Raw genomic sequence first — 21,364 nt, 5'->3', positions numbered from 1 at the left:
TCATCGTCATTTATTTGTTTCAGTAGCTTTACTTCGATGTTGGACGGCGCAACGACGTATTCCAATTATCGAGCACGAGATGATGGCCGATCCTTCCTTTTATCGCATGATGTTCGATTCGGTCTTGATACGTGATGATTCGGTGGGATACACATGGCCACATCATAACTATCAGATATCTATGAGTGGACCGCCTTTTGAGGCTTTCGTTTGACTTGCGACAGTTTCAGGCATGTCTTTCTTTTCCTTAAGGTCGCGATCACAATAAGATATTGGTCATGATTGAGAAATTTTCCACTATCAGAACCTGATGAGACCTGAATGGAGAAAATATTAGTCATTCCTCGATTCCCAGATCACGTGACACGTGTCAAGTGGGTCCCGCCAAAATTGTCCCTAATCAAAAGTCCATCTCCATTCCTTTTGGATTAAAGTTTGATTCTTTACTGCACTCCTTATCCGTACATGTGATCGGGATTCGCGACCGCAACAGCTGTGTAATTCATTTCACCCGAGCACAGAGCGAAAGAACCACATTCCTTCCATTGTCTAAGACTAGCCTCGATCAAGAAGTTTTGCTTCCTTGCTCAAAATGTGAATACCAAGCAACCATCCAGAAATTGGTTCATCAAAACTCGTCTCAATTACTTCCGGTGGGGCGTCCTAACAATGGTCATTATGTTCATAGGCCGATGGTCAAATATGCCAAGAAAAGGCAATCGCTGAGGTTGATGGAATGTCATATTATCGTCACACTTCATTAGTTACGAAATTTGGGGGAAATGGAAATGCTTAGGAAGGTCCACATTAAATTGACCTATTAATGAGTATGACAGGAAATTATTCAATAAAATTTGAAAATGACTCATATATTAACAAATTTCTAGCAAGCACTCGTCAAATATTTTTGTGAAACAATCTTGTATTGCATTTTTCTGGATGTTTAGCACTATCTTTTGCTGTGAAAGAACGGCTTAGTGCAGACCGATACTATGAATAACATGGAGAAACATAGCCGATGACAGTACCATGTATTGGAGTATATCTTTTGTTGTGACCTTCAACATAAGTCTTATTACTTGAAAAATTACCAAAAAAGTTATAAATCTATTGCAATTATACTAATTTAGTCTTAAACTTTTTTTTTGGCCAATTGAATTTTAAAAATTTTGTATTTATGTTAATTCAATTCATTCGGCCAATTTTGGCGAAAATTATCAACATAAACGTTCGTCATTCTACATGACATGGTGGGTACTTACATAGATAATTCTTAATAATATTTTAATATTTATTGTTTCTTTTTTTATTCCCTTCCTTCTTTCTTTAGCTGGTCGCTATATCTCGATGACCAACTAGAGGTGAGGGCATTCACCGAGGCTTGGCAAGGTCGACCGTGCACAAGGACAGTGAGGGTGGTCTTCGAGGTCCCACGAAGTCAACCTCACCCAATGATGGCGAGGGTGAGCCTTGTCGTGGATGGATGAGGTCAAGCGTCGCCACGGTGCCAACAACCGACTAGAGGAAGAAGGAAGGAAAAAAAAAAAAAAAGAGAAAGAAAAAAAAAAGAAAAAAGAAATAGATAATAAAAATTAAAAAAAATATTAAAATATTATTAAGAAGTATTCACGTCGGTATTGGTCACACTATGTAAAACAATTGGCATCAATGTCAATGATTTTTTTGGCCAAAATTGGCCGGATGGAGTGAATTTGCATAAATGCAAAATATTTATCACTCAATTGACAAAAAAAAAAAAAAGATTTAAGATTGAATTTGTATAATTATAATAGATTTAGGACTTTTTAGTAATGCTTGTCTCATTATTTATTAAGTGAGAGAATTCATATGCCCCCCAAAAAAAGTACTATCGCGAGTTCTCATTATCATTGTTGGAATATACATGTACTTCACCTACAACACAACTATAGATGTACAAAAAAAATAATAATAATAATAATAATAATAATTTTTTTTTTCAAACATGTGCCCAAAAGGACCATTTACACTGAAATAATTATTTCGCAAAAACCCAAAAAAAAAAGGATGAAGTTTGAGAATGCCTAGTTTATCCTTTTAATCCATAAACTTTCTAGTAAGAGTTGGTCGTGGAGATATATATTTTATATCTATCAAATACGTGGATATACATTTTTTAGTAAAGTTGTTTTTTTCCCCTTTCTGTTATCTTGGAAGAATATTTTTAAAACATAGAACGCAAAAAAGTACGTTATGCAGTCTATGAAGAGTCAACATATATAAGATGCAATAATGACCTATTTCTAGAACAAAATCCGATGCTTTCTTGTGTCGTAATCTTTAAGCTTAGAGGCATCAAACGTATAAAAAATTTTGAACAAACTATGAGCATACATTGAATATATACCTTGGGAGCTGTATGAATGAATACCTTAAACTATCCTTAGCTACCCGAATTAAATTAACAGCTGACATGATTTTTAAGATGACGCACTCCATTAAATTCAGTTTGGGGGTAGGACATGTATTTTTTAACTACGTTGGAAATTATGACTCCATTTGTTTTTACCGAAAATAACTTTTGAGAAAATATATTTTGAATTTTATGACATTCATTTTGCGAAAACTCAATTAGTTAATAAAAATGGTTTTTACTATTGGAAAAAACACCTTCAAAAGTGGAGAAAATATTTGCTACTTTTCAGAAATAGAAAAAAAAAATCCATAACTTTTTCCACCTCACCTTCTTTCACCAAACACATTTTCCTAATTATTTTTATGTTTTCTTTTTTTTTTTTCAAATTGAGTTTTTAACTTTTTAATTTTTCTCTTTCTTTTTCATCCATTTTCTTTTTCTTCTTCCTCAACTGGTTGCCGAGGTCAACGACCGGCCGTAGGCCAAGTCGAGCCTCGCCACAAGTTGGTGAGCTCCTCACTAGCTTGCGACGAGGCAGGTGAGCCTTCGCCTTACTCGAGGCTAGATTTGGCGAGGGTGAGGCTCAAGCTCACCTAGTTCAACGAAGCTTAAACTCGCCGGCCTTGGTGGAGCTCCAGCTCGCCTAAATCTAGTGAGCCGAGAGCTCCTCGGCCTTGACGGAGCTTGGGCTCACCTGGATCTAGTGAGCCCGCCTAGTTTAATAGAGCTTGGGCTTGCCTAGATTGATGGAGCTTGAGCTCGCTTAGTTCGATGGAGTTGCAAGCTCGACTCGCTAGCTTCGGCAAAGCTCGGGCTCACTTGGATTGATCGAGCCTTGAGCTTGCCGATCCAAGTCTTGGAAGTCACCAAGCAGTCGGCCATCGTCAAGGCACACGGTGACGGAGGAAGGAGGAGGAGGAAGAATGAAGAAGGAAAAGAAAAAGGAAAAAATGAAGAGAAACAAAAAAAAAGAAAAATTTAAAACAATAAAAATTCGATTTTTTAAAAATAAAAATAATTAAAATTTCAATTAAAATATATATATTAAAATTAATTTTTTTGGTTGATTAAAAAATTAAAAATTGATTTTTTTGTTAATTTTCCCAAAAAATCAAATTAGATATCGAACATTGGAAAATATTTTCTACTTAATTTGCGGGTTTACCAACACTAGAAAATATGATTATTTCTTGGAAAATGACTTCTGGAAAATATTTTCAAAAACGTTATATTTTTCACAAAATAAACGAAACCTAAGAAAAATGTATAGATAATAAGAACACTTGATGTAGTACCAAACTATATGTTTTTTTATTACAATTAAAATAAATTCAAGTTCGTTGATTAGCTTGATTATTTTTTTGTAGATGCACTAAAAGTCCTAAACTTGTTACAAAAAAGTGTGATTGAGCCCTAAAATATTCAAAATATGCAGGGGTAAATTCCAAATAAGGGTTTAAAGTGTTCTCATTTTCTCAAATAAAAACTTAAAGTAGATATTGTTTCAAATAAGGGTCCTAAGACCCTCATTTTTCTCAAATGAGAGCTCGAAGTTGACATTATTTTAAATAAAGGCTCAAAGTGGCCATATCAATTTCAAAAAAAGGGCTTGAACTTGACAATTTTCATCTTTTTAATTTTTTAATCTTTTTTTTTTCCTTTTCATAACAAACAAACTAAAGAAAAGTAAAACTTCAAAGAAACAAAAAAACAAGAGTCAGCAACTTGCTAAAGATTGAAAAGGGCGGCGACCCTCTCCCAAATCTAGGCAAGGGTCACTCGCCCTTGCTCGCCCTGGTTGGGGCAAGGTTTGCTTGCCCTCGTAGGCCTAGCGACCCTCACCTAGGCACTGACAATCTCACCAACCATTGCCACCGCCCCATTGATGATGGGGAGGCGGCCACAACCCTCCCACGTGTATTTTTTCTCTTTTTTCTAAATTTTTTAATCATTTAATTTAAATCATGTTTGGACAAGAATATTCTTAAACGGTTGGAATTTTTTACCTGCTAGCAAGGCTAGGCTCTTATCTAAAATAGTTATAATCACTTTATGCCTTTATTTATAAAATTGAGTGCATTTTAGGTCATTATTATTAATAGCCATAACTACTTCTGCCCCCCTTCCTTTTAAGACTAACACGGCTATATGAAATAAGGTATACTTCACGAGTTATTATTTAGAATTTTTCTAAATATGCAATTGAGTATTAAAACTTGTCAAATTAGTATGATTAAGTCATCTCATTAACTCCGCCAAATTAAAAATATTGACATGATTTTTTTTAAATTTTCTCTTTCCTACATAGCATTAGCATTAATAAAGTAAAATACAATATTAAATCATCATTTTGATCCAAATCTCAATTTTTAACCTAAATATTTGTTAAGTTAGATTAAAAAACTATATATTTTTTAAAAATACAAGAAACGAAAAAAAAAAAAAAAAAAACCACAAGTAGGAAAATGAGGTCCTTCACTTGTGGGCTATAGCTCAATCGCTAGCCATGGTTATTAGGAACTTGACGAGGGTCGATGACTCTCTTAAATTTGGTGAGATCTGTGACCCTCTCCTAAATATGTTTGAGGGTTGCTAACCCTTGCTGGTCATGGCTGACGCCTCATTCGCCCTAACCCTTTTTAGTGGTGTATGCGGTGTAGGTCTTTTTCTTTTTTAGTATTTTTTTTGGATAAGATTTTAGCCTCTTATTTTTTAATCTTATTCAACGAGGATTTAAATATGAAAACCAGAAACCCATTCCCGGTCCGCGAAAGAGACAGAAAATATCTTTCGTCTCAGCTGCTTCTATTCGTGGTACTGGTGGATGGGCCCCACGCGGTTTCTCGTTCTCTGTACCGTCGGAAAAGGTTTCTTCGTGGGATCTTGATTGCCTCCTTTGACTCTTGTGCGTTGAAAGAGGAATACCACTTTTTGTAGACCATGCACACGTGGGTGACGTAAAGATGTGACACTTGCAATTTTTGACTTATTTTCAAAATCAGTATATATATTCAACCCAAAAAAAAAAAAAAATCAGTATAGTGTCTACATATATATATATAAAACTTAGAGCAGTAAAAACTTAATAAGGCTAACTACCATAAAAAACTTCAAATAGTACCTATCATAATAAAACTACCTAAAATATTTATCCTCTATTTTAGTTCTATCTAGGACATATTTATTACATTTGTATAAATTTAGGATTTTTTATAAAACAATTTTTAAGTTTAGGATTTTAGTAATGCATTTTTTTTTAAAGATATTGATGTCGTAGTAGACAAAGTGTAGGGTTTTTGTAGTATTAACTCAAACTAACAAAGGAGTCTAATGTGACAAGTCACATCGCTTGGTTTGATACTTGTTAATTTCTGATTTCTACTTTTCGTAATCCTAGGAGTTATTTTTACATACCAAATACCTCAAACATCTCTTAAACTTGCATAAATATTAGCACATGAAGGTGATTTCGAGTAATGTGAATGATGTTTCAAAATTCAAAGCCATTTCTAAATTTTGACAAAAAAGAAATGAAAATCATAAGCAAAGTTACAATGCTGCCCACACACACCTGCCAATAACCCAAACACTCTACATATGAATGTATTCAATTCAAACACATAAAGAAAATATAAGGAAAAAATATGAAAGAAATTGAGCAATTTTTTACATGAATTGTGGATTAAGTATTGTTGGTTTTATACATCCATGTGGCTGCTGGATATCAGGAAACTATGCACTCTCTGTTTTAAGAGTATAGAGAAACAGTGAACCATTTTTCAAGGTACTGAGATAACCATATTTTCTCACCATTCGATTAGACAGATTTTTGAGATTTTTCAATATTAAATTAGTTCATTCATTTATTTATCTATTGAAAAAGACGCACGTATTAAGGACTAGATTGGAGGGTGGATCAAGTTTACAACATGAGCACAATAATTCGGGCCTGATCTAGACACAATTTATTGAATATGGTAACAACAATACAGGGTCGAAAACAAAAATTATGGTATACGAAGATTTGCAGGATTCAGAAACTTGAATTCTCAACAACATAAAACTAATGTCCACTTAATCAATTTTCTGACTTTTGTGTGTACATGATCAGGTGTCTATAATCTGCCGACGGGAGTTGTACGAATTGGGCCTAAAGCCCAAAGCGTAGAGGCCCAAATAAGCCCCCTCAGCCCATTTAACGGGCTCTTCCCCTCCCTGCAGAGAAACCTGAAGAACAAAAAAGAAAGCAAAGCATCAGCAGCAGCAAGAGAGAGAAAGAGCTTGGAAGAACCAAGAAAGAAAAAAGAGGATTTCTTGCGTGCCTCCCCACGGGTTGAATTAACTTCGTTTCGTGGCCCGGGGTAAGGATTCAAATTCTTCATCTGTTAAATTAAGGGAAATTTTCATAGCTAGGTGGTGAATTCGGTTCTGTTTGAATTCTAAGTTGCTGGTTCAATCCATGAGTTGTTTAGCTGCAAAATCATGTAGTAATGAAAATTTAGGGTGTGTTGGAGCCGTCGGATTTTACGGATATCAATTTGGAGTTACGGTTTGGTCGGAGTGAATTTTTGAAGTTTTGCGTGCGCGCCACCAGAACCAATTACGAATTACTATGTTTGGGTCTGGTTTTCACCTGCCTTGGGCCATCTTTTGGGTCGGCCAAATTTAAGATGTTTTAGTACTTCGAGAAAACTTTATTTTGACAATAAGCTCGCTGAAATTGGAGTTAGTAAAGAGAGAAGACGCGTCCGGTTAGTGGGACAACAATAACGGTTCTGCTATAGGCAAGCTTTTCATTGACACCTAGGAGTTGTTATGTTGCTGAATAAGTGTAGATTAGTCGCTGGGAAAGTTATTTACTCAATTTTTTACATACATTTCTTGTTTAATTGATAAAATTTCGAGTTCATTGGGTTGAGTTGTCTTCGTAAATTAGTTTTGGTAATTTCCTTGTTTCTTCTGCAATTCTTTCTTGCTTTCTTGTTTTGGTTTCTGTCCTTTTCTTTTCACTACGAGTTGTGCATTTTTAGGATGTAATCTCCAGCAGGTCTTGCCCTGGGAGTGCAGGTGTTTGTTGTACCCTTATGATAATTCTGAACATCAAATTGTGATTCCATGGGTTAAAATTATGATATTTGGTTGCTTTTGTTGGATATGAGTTAGCTAGTAGGAAATTTTGTCACAGAATTTTGGTTTTAGTTCCTCCTGTGGTCGGACTTTGTTACCCTTCGTGTTTGATTTGGGCATTTCAATGGATCAATAGATAAAGTTTTGATGCTATAGCTGAAATACTGAGGCAAAAGAAAATTAGAAAGAAATTGGGAGGAGAAATGAGAGTAATATGATTGAGAGAGCGGATATGAACAAGAAGAAGAAGGCATTTGTCAGGAGAATGTAACATATCGATCATGGTGTACTTATGGAACATGTTTGATATACAAGATGGACTCGGTCCCAATAGTTTGAGCGTTTGGGATAAAGGGCTGTTTATCACTGTGTCAGAGTCTCAATGCAAGAGCTGGAATCCTAACTATAATTGTATAGTTATTCTGCATGTCATACTAGTTGTTGCCCTCCCTCTTTCTGAATTATCCAGAAATTCATGCAAGCCCCAACTTACAGACAAAGCAGATTATGAAGGAATAAGCTTCATACATATGTCCACTAACAACTTCAGATTCTATTCGCTAAGTAACTCTTTTCCCACCTGCTGACATCTCTATAACTCAATTAGTTCCTGCTCGTCTCTAGCTTCTGTCTTCAGCTCACGACAAATTCTTCATCTTTTTATGTTCACTTGTGTAGTCACAGGAGGACCAGCTGTTACTGTTAAGCAGTCCATCGTCTTCTGAGGATGACCTGCAGGAGCTTGGGAGGGAGCTCGAATGAATCTATTCCAAATGGTTATGTTGCTCCACTTAAGAAGTCAGAGTCTTTTGTTGCAGAGCTGAAAGTTGCGACAAGAAGCTTCAGATCTGATACAATTCTCAGCAAGGGTGGTCTTGGTAGTCTTCAAAGGCTGCGTTGATGAGAAGGGGTCTTTGCCAGAGCAAAAGAATGACTCCAATTGCCATAAAAAAATTGAACCCAGAGAGCATGCGAGGATTCAAAGAGTGGAAGGTAATCTTAGTTCCTCTCAGGAAAGCTCAGGTTGCATGTGCTTTGCAGTAATTAATGTTAATCATTATTGCACTTTAAGCAAGAAGCTCTATTATGATGGTGGGAGAAGAATCATGTCCAGATACATAGTTTCCAGATACATAGTTTGTTGTAGAAAGATGAGAACGAGATGATAGATGTTAATGGCCTTTTTTGTTGCTAGATTATTGTGGTTTTGTGTGGCTAATTTCATACAAAGCTCACTATCTCAATTTGCTTTCTTCCTTTCCAGAGTATGTGTCGTTGCCCAACTGAACACATATTTCTGGGGGTTTGATCAATGATGGGACCAGATTATTCTGTTAGGATTGCAATTATTTAGGAGAAGACAGTGTTTGCTCCTCTTATCCTTTATTGTAGGGTCTGTGACTTGTCCTATGACCAGGAGCATTTCTAGGCAAGAGCTCAAGTCGGCACACTTTTCTGCTGAATCGTTCAATTCCACATAAAAATATTAAAAAATCTTGTGAGATTCTGTTTTCCAGGACTTCTGGGGTTAGTGAAGTATTCTCCACACATGCAATAGAAGAGTGAAAAATTTGCTTATCCTGCACCTGGTGCTGTTAATTTTCCAGTGTATATTTTATCTCTGTTCAAAATCAAAACAGCAGGCACAGTGCTGGGTGAAATACATGACTCATATAAGTTTATGTAGGCATGTACCGTTGGAGATTCATATAGTCAAAAAATTTCGAGAAGAGCTGTTTTCACCAATTTGCTGAACAGGTTGTCAGGATAAAAGCAATGAGATACAAATGATCAAGGCATATCAGTTTTGGAAAGCACATTTGAGCAGCCGTCTTGGAGTGTGTGGATGAGAAGGCAAGCTAATGTAAATCTTAGGACCCTCTGATCTATAGATACCTCAAGTGAGCAATTGTGCTCTTCATCTAAATCTTGAGTTTCCCCAATCTTGTTCTACAGTTATTATGTCTAAGTTTTTTTAGTGTATATTGACTTCATTTTTTTTTTTTTGGGCAGAAAATGAATGATTTATAAAACATTTTCCTAAAAATAATTGCTTGCATTATTTGAAATAATTAGTCAATAAAAATGTTTTCATTATTGACTATAATTTATATCTAAACATTTTTATGGTTGATCAAATATTTTGTGTTCACTCACTTTTGTAAGAGATACAATGGTCGCTTTAGGAAATTTTTTTCAAATTATTCATTTTTCGCATAACAAATGGAAAATGAATGAATTGGAAAATATTTTCTTATAAATGATCACTTGCATTGTTTGAAATAATTGGTCAATGAAAGCTATTTTCATTATTGACAATAATTTATGTCTAAAAATGTTTGGGATGATGAAAACATTTATCTTTCATTCATTTTGGAAGTGTTACAAGTGATTAATTTTAATAAAATATTTTCCAATTCATTCATTTTCCGCAAAACAAACACGCCTTACATTATGTTTGTTTTCCAGCAGCCAAGCAGCATGGAAATGTAGTAGGAGGAGAAAAGCTTTGCCAGCTTAGCCTCTATCTCTAAAGTTCTTGAAAGCTGGAGTAGAAACATCTTTCAAATCTTGTTTATAAATATGACAGTAAAGTCCCATGATAGCTTTTAAATTTTGAAATGTAGGGACTCTTCTTGCATTTTGGAGGAGGACTTTAGGCCCCGCATCAGAAGCTATTGTGACTTATATCCTTCCCTTTCAAGCTAAACTCAGAGGACATCACAACAATGTACCTGAAACATTAAATCCCAATGAGTTTTATGACAATAGAGGCACTTCTGGAATTTCTCATCATATTTCTAGGAGCTAAAACCGTCCTTGGTGAGGATAATCTACTTGTGGAAAAACATGCTGGCCAGCCCTAAAAGTAATGTGACATAATTTTTTTGAGTCCAAACTTATGCTACTCTTCTTCATTCCTTGGAATAATGAATAAGATCCTGCCATTTACTTTTTATGTATCACCTGGTAAATGGAGGTTGACACATTATTAGCATACGAGTCTTCTAAAAGGGACAAGATGAGGAGGGAAGGTCTTAGCCTCCACATAGATCTAGTTAGCATTCAAATTTTTCAAAACTGATCATCACTCAAAATGCAATTGTCTCTTGGAAGGTGGACATCTACTTTGTACTGCACAAGATGAATGCATTCTTTTCTATCATGTTGAGTATCAGAGCTTGTATGCTTCTGTGTTTTAGACTGTACATGGTCACCATACAGCCCATCATTCTTATCCTCTATTGGCTTTGCTAATGTCAAAATCATGTGAGGGATGTTTACTTGCTTTCTAAAGAGGTTGAGCACTTAAGATTTGTTACTCCTTGGTTTATTTTCATGAATACGAGGTTGTGTATTTACAGTAAGGTATATGAAATTCAACCAAGCGGATCACATGTCAGGATTTACTATTGAACATGGGTGATAATGCATCATTGAATGTTCCATCCTAGTTTTAATCTCAGATTGTTTGCTACCTCTTAAATTCTATGGTGCATCCACACTAAATGGCTCTTAGGGTGCCATTGTGATTTTTTTTTAATTTCTTATCAGATAAATTGATCATTCTGTCTCCTCTCTTTCTCTCCAAGTGATGCCTGTTTGCTTCGTTGTGCTAAGAAGAACATGAAAATATGAGGTTTTGCTTTATTTTGATATGGGAGTGACAACTTTTTGCATTCGGAGGTGAACTTCGTTGCCAGCTTATCTCATCCAAACATTGTCACGTTAAGAGGATGTTGTTTTGGAGAATAAAGAACTACTTCTTGTCTATGAGTTCATGCCAAAGGGTACCCTTAAGAACCACCTCTCTGGAAGTGAGGTTCTTTCTTGGGTGATAAATGCATGCTTGCTTTGAATTTACTGCAAATATGATCTTTTCATGGTTCAGTGTACTCTAGGAATCATGTGTCTTTCCTGCTGCAGGGGGCTCGGCCATTAAACCACTTCCACGGGTCACATGGCTTAAACTCGCTATAGGAGCAGTCAAGGGCCTCACTTTCTTGAACCAGTTAGACAGGCAAATAATCAGCAGAGTTTTCAAGATCTCCAACAGATTGCTGGACTCAGTAAATTTCACGTTCGCTACTTAGATTAAATTAAGCAATATCACATTGTTGTTACCTTTTAAATTTGGTTCCAAATCCTCCTCCTGTGCTGAAAGAAGTCACATCCGTTTGCAACATCCCTCTTTTTGCAATCCCCTCCTGCCATTCTTGAAGCAGCAAGAAGTTGAAAACCTTATGCTTTCAGGCTTTCATTCTGGCCAGGTTTTCACATAAAAACACAGGAGTTATCATTGCAAAGCATTTTCAAAACCTAGTTCACCAGCCAAGTATGTTACTTTTTTTTTGGTCATGGGGGCTTTGTTGTTATGGTTGTCTAAAATTGCGTATGCCTGAGCTACTCTTTTCACATGTGACGACACTGGTTATTGGAAATTATGGCCATGCAACACCCGAGTATAGAGCCAAAGGTACTATAATGGGCTCTCTGAATTGCTTGGCTGATCATAGCAGAGAACGTTGCACTCTGGACTTAGTCTAACCATGCGTGAAGCCATGTTCAGCAAAGTCATGTTAAGAGTATCACATCACTCTGTTTGGACAGGTCATTTGTATGTGAAGATCGATATCTATAGCTTCATGATGGTACTGGTTGAGCTTTTGACCAGAATGCGAACATATTATGCAAATCATCCGACTGCTCAGCAGCTTTTGGTGGAGTGGGCCAAGCCTCATCTTTCTAAAATGATATTGACAAGAATTATGGACTCTTGACTGGAAGGGCGATCCTCTGAAGGATGCTGTCGATGTAGCAGCACTCACATGCCGTCGTCTCCAGTATTTGCCCAAGCACAAGCCATTGATGAACAAAGTTGTGGAAACTCGGGAAAAAATTAGCTGCAGCCGATAGAAAACACTGTTTCCTAGACGGTTGATCCCAACTCGACCATCTTTCTCGGACACGGTCAGTAATTCTTTATTCATCACCTCTGCCCATTGCTGATTCATCTTCTCTTTGCTGTTTGTGTTGGTTTAGGCTTGCTGGTTCTGTGCCGTTGTTTGGCCTCTTTCCTTCCCTTGCCTTTGGCTTGGTTTCTTTTACCTTGGCCCCTTTCACTCACTCTAACTTGTTGTCTGCGTGAGTGCAAGTTTTTGGGACCGAGTTTTTGCTGTATAGCTATATATAGCTCTTTAGTTTAAAGTCAATATATTTCTTACCTTCACCAAAAAAAAAAAAAACTAGCTTGGCCAATGGGTATGCTTGTTGGTCCACGGTGGGCTGACCCATCCATGCCTAGAGAGAGAGAGAGACCGTGCCGTGCCTTCAGTTCAAAATGTGGTCCATGTTGTGTGCGTGTGTGGTGAGTGTGATAGAGAGAGAGACCGTGCCTTAAGTTCAAAATGTGGCCCATGCTGTGTGCGTGTGTGGTGAGTGTGATAGAGAGAGAGAGAGACAGAGAGACTAAGATGCTGTGTGCGTGTGTGGTGAGTGTGATAGAGAGAGAGAGAGAGACAGAGAGACTAAGATGCTGTGTGCGTGTGTGGTGAGTGTGATAGAGAGAGAGACAGAGAGACTAAGATCGTGCCATCATGCTATGGCCGGAACCGGCTCCGTTCTCTGAGCTTAAGAATCTTGTTGAGGGGCTCTAGCCTGCCCAACAATCAAGTTTGCTCACCGTGCCCGAGTCACCACCCGAAGCCGCTGACAGTTGCCGCATGGTGACGTCTTAACCACACGGTAAGGCAAGCCGTGTTTGTATGGCCGGATAAAAATGTTAATTCTTTTAGAACATCTTTTCCGTATTTAGGGGATTCCCAATACTCGGAACCTCGACATAAAAAGATCGAAACAGCAAAGGACATCCCGAGGGGGACCGGACATCATTAAATATCGGCGGTCAGGTCTGATTTGGGATGTTTGCTATAACGTTGTCAATTAAGATACTCGCACATGTGGAAGACCTTCTCCAGAAAAGGACATTCCTTTGACTGCCACAAGTGACGGGAAAGTCTAAAAGGGCTGTCCAATCATATATATATATCTTTCGATCGTGTGGGGGCACGTGTATCCCCATCACTATCACCTTATCAGAAAGTCCCAACCGAACCTCACTTTGACAAAAATAACTCTCAAAAGAGGAACATTATTGCCGTCACACTGGCAGATGGGGAAGACAAAGTTGGCGGGGTTCTTGGCTCACTTGAGCTTAATTCTATGCAGAAGCTTCATTATCCATTCTTTGACCTCCTTGGCCCTATGCTGACCAATGCTGACCAACGCTGTTTGTGCGCTTGCCCGAACTCCGGTCCTACAAAACACAGCGAAATGCTCACAGTTGTTATTGATGAGGTCGTACTTGCCAAAACTGTTGCCCTCGTAAAGCTCCCAAGCCTTGTTAATGACTTCCTCGGGCAATTTGGCGTCAGGTAAGGTTGTGCGGGTCCCCCATCTCATCAGCCAATACTCCAGCAGTGGTCGACCATATGCATATGAGTGGAGGGAATGGAGTTTCTCGCCTTCTCGCCGGAAGGAATCAAGGGAGGTCTTGTTGACTCCCGTTCTTGTGAAGTGAATTATATTATCCTCTCCGATGTAGATTCCTATTGGAATCAATAGTGAGTATGTGCAATATAGAAAATCAATTGATTGTCCAAATCACCCTTACCAAATAGTAGTTGTAGAATCAACTCATTAATAGTCACGCATGATTCGTATTTTGTTATTCTTTGTGTTAAAGACTCAAAGAATCAAGGGTACGTTTTTATACAAATGACGACAAAACTAATTTTCAATGCTGAGGAACGTTTTTATACCGACTTATTCTCAGAGAGAGACGACTGAACGAGAAAACGTGTTGAGGAAGAAAAAGAAATAGGAGAAACCATGTAAATCGGATAATTTCCAATCATTTGATACCTAAAGCTCGAATTGTGAGGAAGAAAGAATTAGAGGTTCACTTCTCATCACTTTTTTATAGTGTGGGCCAGCCCTATGGGGAACGCCATCAGCTTCTTGGCGTTCAAAGTCCTTGAGAGCTCATCGAGGATCCGGTGAGATAGAGAGCCGGTGAAGGGGAGGAGGAGGCCAAGGACGGGGAGGCCAGATGGGAAAAAATCAGATGCACGAGCTGCCGTTGTAATGAAAAGATGACAAGGGCAAGATTTGATCATCGCCGAGTTGATCTATAATATCAATCATATACAGCTACTATTCTCGGGCAAAAACGAAAGATAAAGAAAAGATAATATGGTTGACAACGATAATGCAAAAGATAAAAGATGATGAATGCTTACCGTGATGCGAGTACAGGCCAGACTGCCGATAGGTGTAAATATGAGTGGCCGGATTGAGCTCTTCCTGCCTGATCACGTTCCCCGACCATAATACAAATACTGCAAACAACTCGCCGATTATCTGAGCCACCATTTTATCCCTTTGGGGTCCTTCTATAGTCTCTCGTACTTGTGTGCTTTGGCGGAGTAGGAGTTGGGTGGGTTTTTATGGATTGAGACTTAGGAGAGGATTTGACGAATGTAGGAACACAAGTCTGGATTGATATTGAGCGGGCTGGAATGAAAGGGTACGTCGGGTCTGGTATGATGATGATGATGATGATGATGATGATGAAGAGAGAGAGAGAGAGAGAGAGAGAGCACTTGAAAAGAGAGGGAAAGGAGGAGTTATGGTAGGTTGGTGAACGAGGGAGTGCTTAGAGGGGACCCCCATTTTTGAAATTATTGAGCCTAAAGGAGGAAAAGAGAGAGATTGCATGGCCTCACTGTCGTCCGTCTCTACTTGGGGAATAAACAGACGAGCACGGAGTTTGATTAGGATTGGTATACCTTAGGACACGACCGATATTACTCTTTTCGAATTCAAACCGAAACCTTTCCTCTTCCTCCATAGGTAATAGCATATGGGGATGATTTAAATTTCGTGTTTGCTTCACAAATCGGTAGAGACATGTACACGCGACTTACTAAACACAGGTAATTGCTTAAAAAGCTTAACAATGAAGGCAGCTCCTCCAAGCGAGGTGCTGCGTGCTCTTAGTCGGACGTCGAAGGTTTCGCCAAACAGTCAACGTTGTCCACCCCTGACGTCCGTTTGTCGACTCGTCCCCCCACTTCACAAAATGACAAGCTAAATGTTTGACTCTAGCAAGCAAGATCCACAAGAATTCGACTTGATTCATGTCCTTTGGATGGGGAATAAAAGAAAAGAGAACGATGGGATTGGATCTTTGAGCTGGTTTTGCTTCACGATGTGTCGGGGCTATATTCTCTTGCACCATGTTGCACCATTGTTTCCGTGATAAGAATGAGGTTGCTTTGGACCAATAGCTGGGTATTTTTACATTGAGGCTGCTTTGGAACTGATGGAGAGCTCCTAGTGTAAATATGACGTGATATTGCTTCCTTCTCACTATCATCCTCCCATCCAAAATTTAAAGTTTCTGACTCGATCTTGCTCAGCATGCTTTCATTTCCCGTAGATTTCTTGGACCGATAGATGGGCATTTATTTTCACTAGTACAATCAAAGAGAAGGCTTTTTGTAAGGTTGCGAGATTGTTTCAACGATCTGTGTTGTGTTCGCTGCCAAAAAAAAAAAAAAAAGAATAAAGAATAAAGAAAAGAAAAAGATAACGATACATGAAAGTATAAGTGCCTGTGACTGGACCAAGAGAGGTTGGTAGTATTTATGAATGAAAGGGATTGACGGATGACACGCGAAGAATTTAGTATTGCACACTGTGCATACGATACAAAATCGGGGTGGGGATTGAATTTGGCGATGTTTCTTTTTTATGTTCTCTTGGTGGGAGTTGGCTTAGATCCATCTTCTATGTTATGTTGTTTTTTTTTTTTTTCCCCAAACGTGACCATATCTCTTCTTTTTTGGATTTTCTTCCATCTTTCCAAACATCCTCTTCACATTTTCCAATTTTTCCTCGATCTAGTTTGATGTGCCTTTTGATATGTGTTTTTGATTTGAGTCTTTGCAGTAATTTTCATCCCCAATGAAATGGTTATTTCAACAGATGCATTAAAAAGAATAGGGTTTCGAGTATGTATATTACATTTACTACAAGGTTAGGAAGTCTCTCTCGATGATAGATAGGAAGTTTAGAAAGAAAGACCTCTCTATAATTGACAGGATTTGGAAATTTGACGTTATCAACATGTATCCACTTTCGCCTTTCTCTAGCAAGGAAAGATGGAACTGCAATATTACTTTACTTTGGTCGCTTCAAATCAGAATGATCCAAATTATTTTAATTGTCACTCTTGAAAATTAATTAATTATCATTTTGAGAGAGAGAGAGAGGAGGGATTCTTCTTTCTTCTTCTTCTTCTTCTTTTTAAAGTTTTTTTTTTTTTTAAATTTCTTGCTTACGAGGAGACCTCATTTACTTGAAGGTGGGACCCCTTTGACTTTTGTGGTTCCATAGTTTCTGGGGCTTTTCTTCGACCAGATATTCCCAAGGTTAGGACAGCTGCAATTAGGATACATTTGACTTGGTCGCAATGATAGGGATTCCAAGCAGTATACTTCATTTACTGGAAAGGCTGCTCTACACTAGAACCAGAATAGAAAGGATCAATCTTACACTACGAAATTTCCTTTTATTAAATATTGACGTACTACTTAGCTATCCATCATCATAACCCAAGTTTGATTGACGAGTCTTAAACATGAATTTACAACTATTTATGATAAACAAGAAGCGATAAATCTGCAATGCTTTTAATTTCTTATTGCATCAATATAAAATGTCATAAAATTGTGTCGAGCTTGTGATAATAAAACACAGTACCAAGTTTGAAGTTCACTTACGTTGGGGACAAGGTCCTGTTCCATACAATTACTCGATGAATATTCATAGAAATTCTCTTGTACTAGACCCACTTGGAATGTGAAGAATCATCCTATCCATCCAAAGTTGAGGAGCATGAAAAAAGAAATAGAAAATGTTTCTTCATCAAGTATAAGATGAATCTCTCAGCGTCGAACAAGTCTTTTTTATGGTGAACGAATATAGTGATACTTTAAAATTAGAAAAAGTTAAACGTTGATAAGGAATTTTATATATTTCGTTTACCCCATCGATGGCATTGTAATCTATCAATCATCACTTTGGTGAAATTCATCCAAACCTATTCCTTTTTAATATTCAATGAGCACAACAATACATATTCTTGTTTGCTTTGGGGTTGCACCTGCTACTGCAGATCGCCCATTAAATTCATCTAAACCGATTACATTTTGCATCTGCAGATGATCTGCAGTAGCTTCTGACCCATCAGATGCTTAGGAGGGGAGAGAGAGAGAGAGCAAAATTTTAAGGTCTCACGTTTATTTTGTCTCTTTTCTTGGGCGTAAGATGGAAGCAATGAGGTTGAAGAAGGGAACATGCGACTTTCATGGATGGTGGGCCCGGCTTTTAGCGATAATGTTTGGTAGATTTCAGGATCATCAACATGAAATTTGCGACTTCAAATTAAATGATTTTCCCGATTGAGATATTATATTGTACACATCATAATATAACATATCCACCATTCCGGGAACATCACTATGACAGTGTTGATCTTTGAAGCCACTTAATCATGTTGAAAAGATTGTCTGCGTGATACGGAATCCAGATTGGGAGAATCTATGTTACTCAAGCTACCGTCAACTCTGACAAAAAAATAAAAAAATAAAAAAGCTTCTGTTAACGACTTCTCCAACTAATCTATTTTCTTGCAAGCACTATAAATCCCATCGTCAGTCACACTTAGCGAGCACTGAACATCATCGTTTGCACACTTAAGCTTAATCATGTCGAAAAAAGCTCGCATGTATGATTGGAAATGATTGAGGCCCGACCCCAAAATTCCCTAATATTAGAAATTGAATGCATGCCGGTAAACAGTCATGTTCTACTAAGGAGTCTCAATCACCCATAAGCAATAGTAGGTGGAATGGCGCAGGTAGCTAAGGGCATTTTCAAATTGATGCTACATTAAAGTTTTTCTTCCAGTCGGATCATGGTCATTTTGGTTTTGAATCAGGACTTAAATTGGCCGTAGGTTTCAACCATTCGACGGACGTGCTTGGTGCATGATCCTGTCCATCTCTCATCAAACATGAAAACACGTGCAAACCCACCAATCAAAGATAGAATGGAGTGGTCCCAAAACATTGCACCTCGTCGTATCGCTGTTCGTGTGATTGGTCTCGCTTCTCTAGTGTATGGTAACTGCAATAACCCCACTTAACACTAAGATGAGATGATATGAACATGTATGCATATGTGCGCATCTGTATATACACATATGGCGAGGACAAGATGCATTCGTTCGTATTGCATAAGGTTCGACTCTCGATCTTTACGTTACAGATAGTTTATGAATATGTAGAGTTGACTTGGTAATTAAAGAGACAATCTATATGTGAATTAGGCATATGATATAGGAAAAGTCTGAGCTGACCGTCCTCAGTTAAGTGATGGAGTAACGGTCAGATAATGACCACATGTTTTCAATGCAAACCGGTTTCCATCCTTTACTCTTTTTTTTTTAATCTTTTCGAAGAGAGAATTAGTGAGAATTCTACTAATAAAAAATTACAAGCAAAAAATAAATGATCAAAGTGATTTTCTTATCTTTGTGCACATAAGACTCAAGACCATCCTCGTAAAACCCTCCAAAATTTCAACACAATCCAAACATCGTTAATTACAAGTAAACAAATACAGATAATTACAAGTAAACAAATATTATCACCTACTAAAAAGAAATCGTTAACGTCATTATATAGATCTATTAAATTTAAAAGATGAAAAAAAACTTGAAATGTCGGCTTCCTCAACCGATTTCATTTTTACCCTGTTTTTTTTTTCCCGAGATTTGTATAATTCTTTATTGCAAGCTCAAATTAAGAAACAAATCAAAGTAATATTATTTACACAATAATAAACAAATCCTACAATACTATTCAAATAATAAGAAATATATAAAGAGCACAGTTACAACTTTTAAATAGTGGATATTATTCTTTGATCAAACAAAAGGATTATGTAGATATTATTTCCTATTATCCTCTGTATTATTGACTCAATGAGAATACCATTCACCTTTAGCACTTAGTAAATATTTCTTATGTGAGGATAATTGTGTGTTACGGTTAGAGAAGAGACTTGAGTACTATTTATAGAGTTTTCAGCTAAACCCTCATACTAAGAGTTGGGCTCAACTCAACTTATACTAATCAGCTTCATATTAGACTAATTAAAAAAAATTATATTTCATCTTATGAGGGCGATCTCATAATAATAAATTATAATATCAATTAATGTAGCCGACATTAAAAAAAAAAAACTTTTACCCAGATTTCCCTTGTTTCATAATCCGATTTTGGGTAGAGAGATTTGGAGTCGGACATTCCCGTTGCTCCCCCTTTTCTGCACCTCTCTTTGGGCCTCTGATCCAAAGAAAAAGTGACAGGTTGACCGTCCACTTTGAAAGATTGTGCTGCTTTTTGCAACATTTAGGGCATAGATTTTAGACGAGGAGAAAGGCCGCGCAGTTAACATATGGTTCTTCGAAAACACTATTTGTTGGGTCAAGACTTAATATTTTCCTTGCATGGCTCTCTCTGGACATGATCCATAGATGAAGAATAACGCATTTCGTCCCGATGGGTATGGTCAACAATTGTGCTTCATTAGATCCATTTAATGAAATGACACTAACGCAATTCAGCCAATGGGATCCCCTTCTGCTAGTCGAGTTCAATGAATTTAGTATGTCGGATTTTCTTACTGTTCTCTCCTTAAAATTTGAACGTGATCCAATAGTTATCGATGCATACTTGTTGATTTTGTGAAATAAAGCGCTGGAATTTTAATGAGGCCGAGTGTGTATGTTTTTCTTTTTTTTTGGGTGCTCTCCTGTATCATTTTTCATATTATTATTGTTGTGTATTGCCAACCTCCCTTTGTGAAAAACCTTCTCTAATTCGTTGGACTAAGACATTTATATAGGCATGGAAGTAGGGTCTCTCTTCATGAACTAGACATCAAAAGGGTGCTTCTTCGGTTCGTAAGTAAGAAACGAGAGTGGTCCCACATAAGACTATAATATAAATTTACTGGTCATTATTGTTAATTATCATAACTCGGTTTCACTTATAAATGATAACTTTTTACCTTTTTTAAGTGGCTTAATTTAAAAGAAAAAAAAAAAAACAATGGCTTGACTATGGAATCGGTAATTGTAACTTGGATATATTAACACTCAGTAATTAAGTCATTGTAAATGACAAGTTAGTAATCATCCCGCAAATATTGTAATTTACCTCAAAGCCTCCTAATTTTTTTTTTTTTTGGGTTTTGGGCCAAAAAGCCTCGGAAGGTTGACCTTGCTAACATTTTGAAACATTTCATGAGATATTACAAATAATCTGAATTTATTGTAAATTTTCTTTTCCCATTCTTGGGAACTGAACTCCATGAATATAAATATCATCTTCATATACGGTAATTTTCCTTAAATCAATACTAAGATTAACAATTATAAGCCATATTTTAACATTTATTAATCACTAAAATTTAAAATCAGCCTATGTTAATATTTTTTTCTCAATGACAATAGAATTTCCCCAATGTCAAATATTCATACTGAAGTTCAGACAGTCAAATTTTGAGGATGAGGGAAGATGTACCTGCCGATGGGAGTTGTACAAATTGGGCTTAAACAAAAGGAAGCCCAAACCGCAGAGGCCCAATCAGCCTCCTCAGCCCATTTAATGGGCTCTTCCTCTCCCTGCAGAGAAACCTGAAGAA

General features: G+C 37.3%; 1 protein-coding gene and 1 long non-coding RNA gene across 5 annotated transcripts; one reads left to right on the top strand and one right to left on the bottom strand.

Annotated features, from left to right (window-relative positions):
- The first annotated feature begins 6,630 nt into the window (after positions 1-6,630).
- On the top strand, positions 6,631-12,768 carry LOC104415406. 4 transcript variants are annotated; one of them, XR_001980796.2, is made up of 4 exons: positions 6,631-6,756; positions 8,201-8,515; positions 9,281-9,386; positions 10,150-12,768. It is a non-coding gene; the product is annotated as an uncharacterized LOC104415406 (long non-coding RNA). The 4 variants fall into 4 exon arrangements; XR_001980795.2 differs by having other exon boundaries at positions 9,281-9,423; XR_005545154.1 differs by having other exon boundaries at positions 9,281-10,391; positions 11,450-12,768.
- Positions 12,769-13,726: 958 nt separating this feature from the next.
- Positions 13,727-14,956, bottom strand: LOC120287419 (lecithin retinol acyltransferase-like). The gene is made up of 2 exons (XM_039300206.1): positions 14,824-14,956; positions 13,727-14,130 (listed from the first exon to the last, which is right to left on the bottom strand). The coding sequence occupies exons 1-2, from the start codon at positions 14,954-14,956 to the stop codon at positions 13,727-13,729; spliced, it is 537 nt and encodes a 178-aa protein (XP_039156140.1).
- Between the last annotated feature and the right edge of the window lie 6,408 nt (positions 14,957-21,364).

This window comes from Eucalyptus grandis, chromosome 8 (assembly GCF_016545825.1).
Source record: "Eucalyptus grandis isolate ANBG69807.140 chromosome 8, ASM1654582v1, whole genome shotgun sequence".
NCBI lineage: Eukaryota > Viridiplantae > Streptophyta > Magnoliopsida > Myrtales > Myrtaceae > Eucalyptus > Eucalyptus grandis.
Note: the sequence above shows the minus strand (reverse complement) of the source record. Positions and strands in the feature narration are given on the sequence as shown.

Coding starts and splice junctions, on each gene's coding strand:
- LOC120287419 (XM_039300206.1), bottom strand. CDS start 14,956: ATGGTGGCTCAGATAATCGGCGAGTTGTTTGCAGTATTTGTATTATGG. Junction 14,131..14,823: donor TGGCCTGTACTCGCATCACG/GTAAGCATTCAT, acceptor TGATTCCAATAG/GAATCTACATCGGAGAGGAT.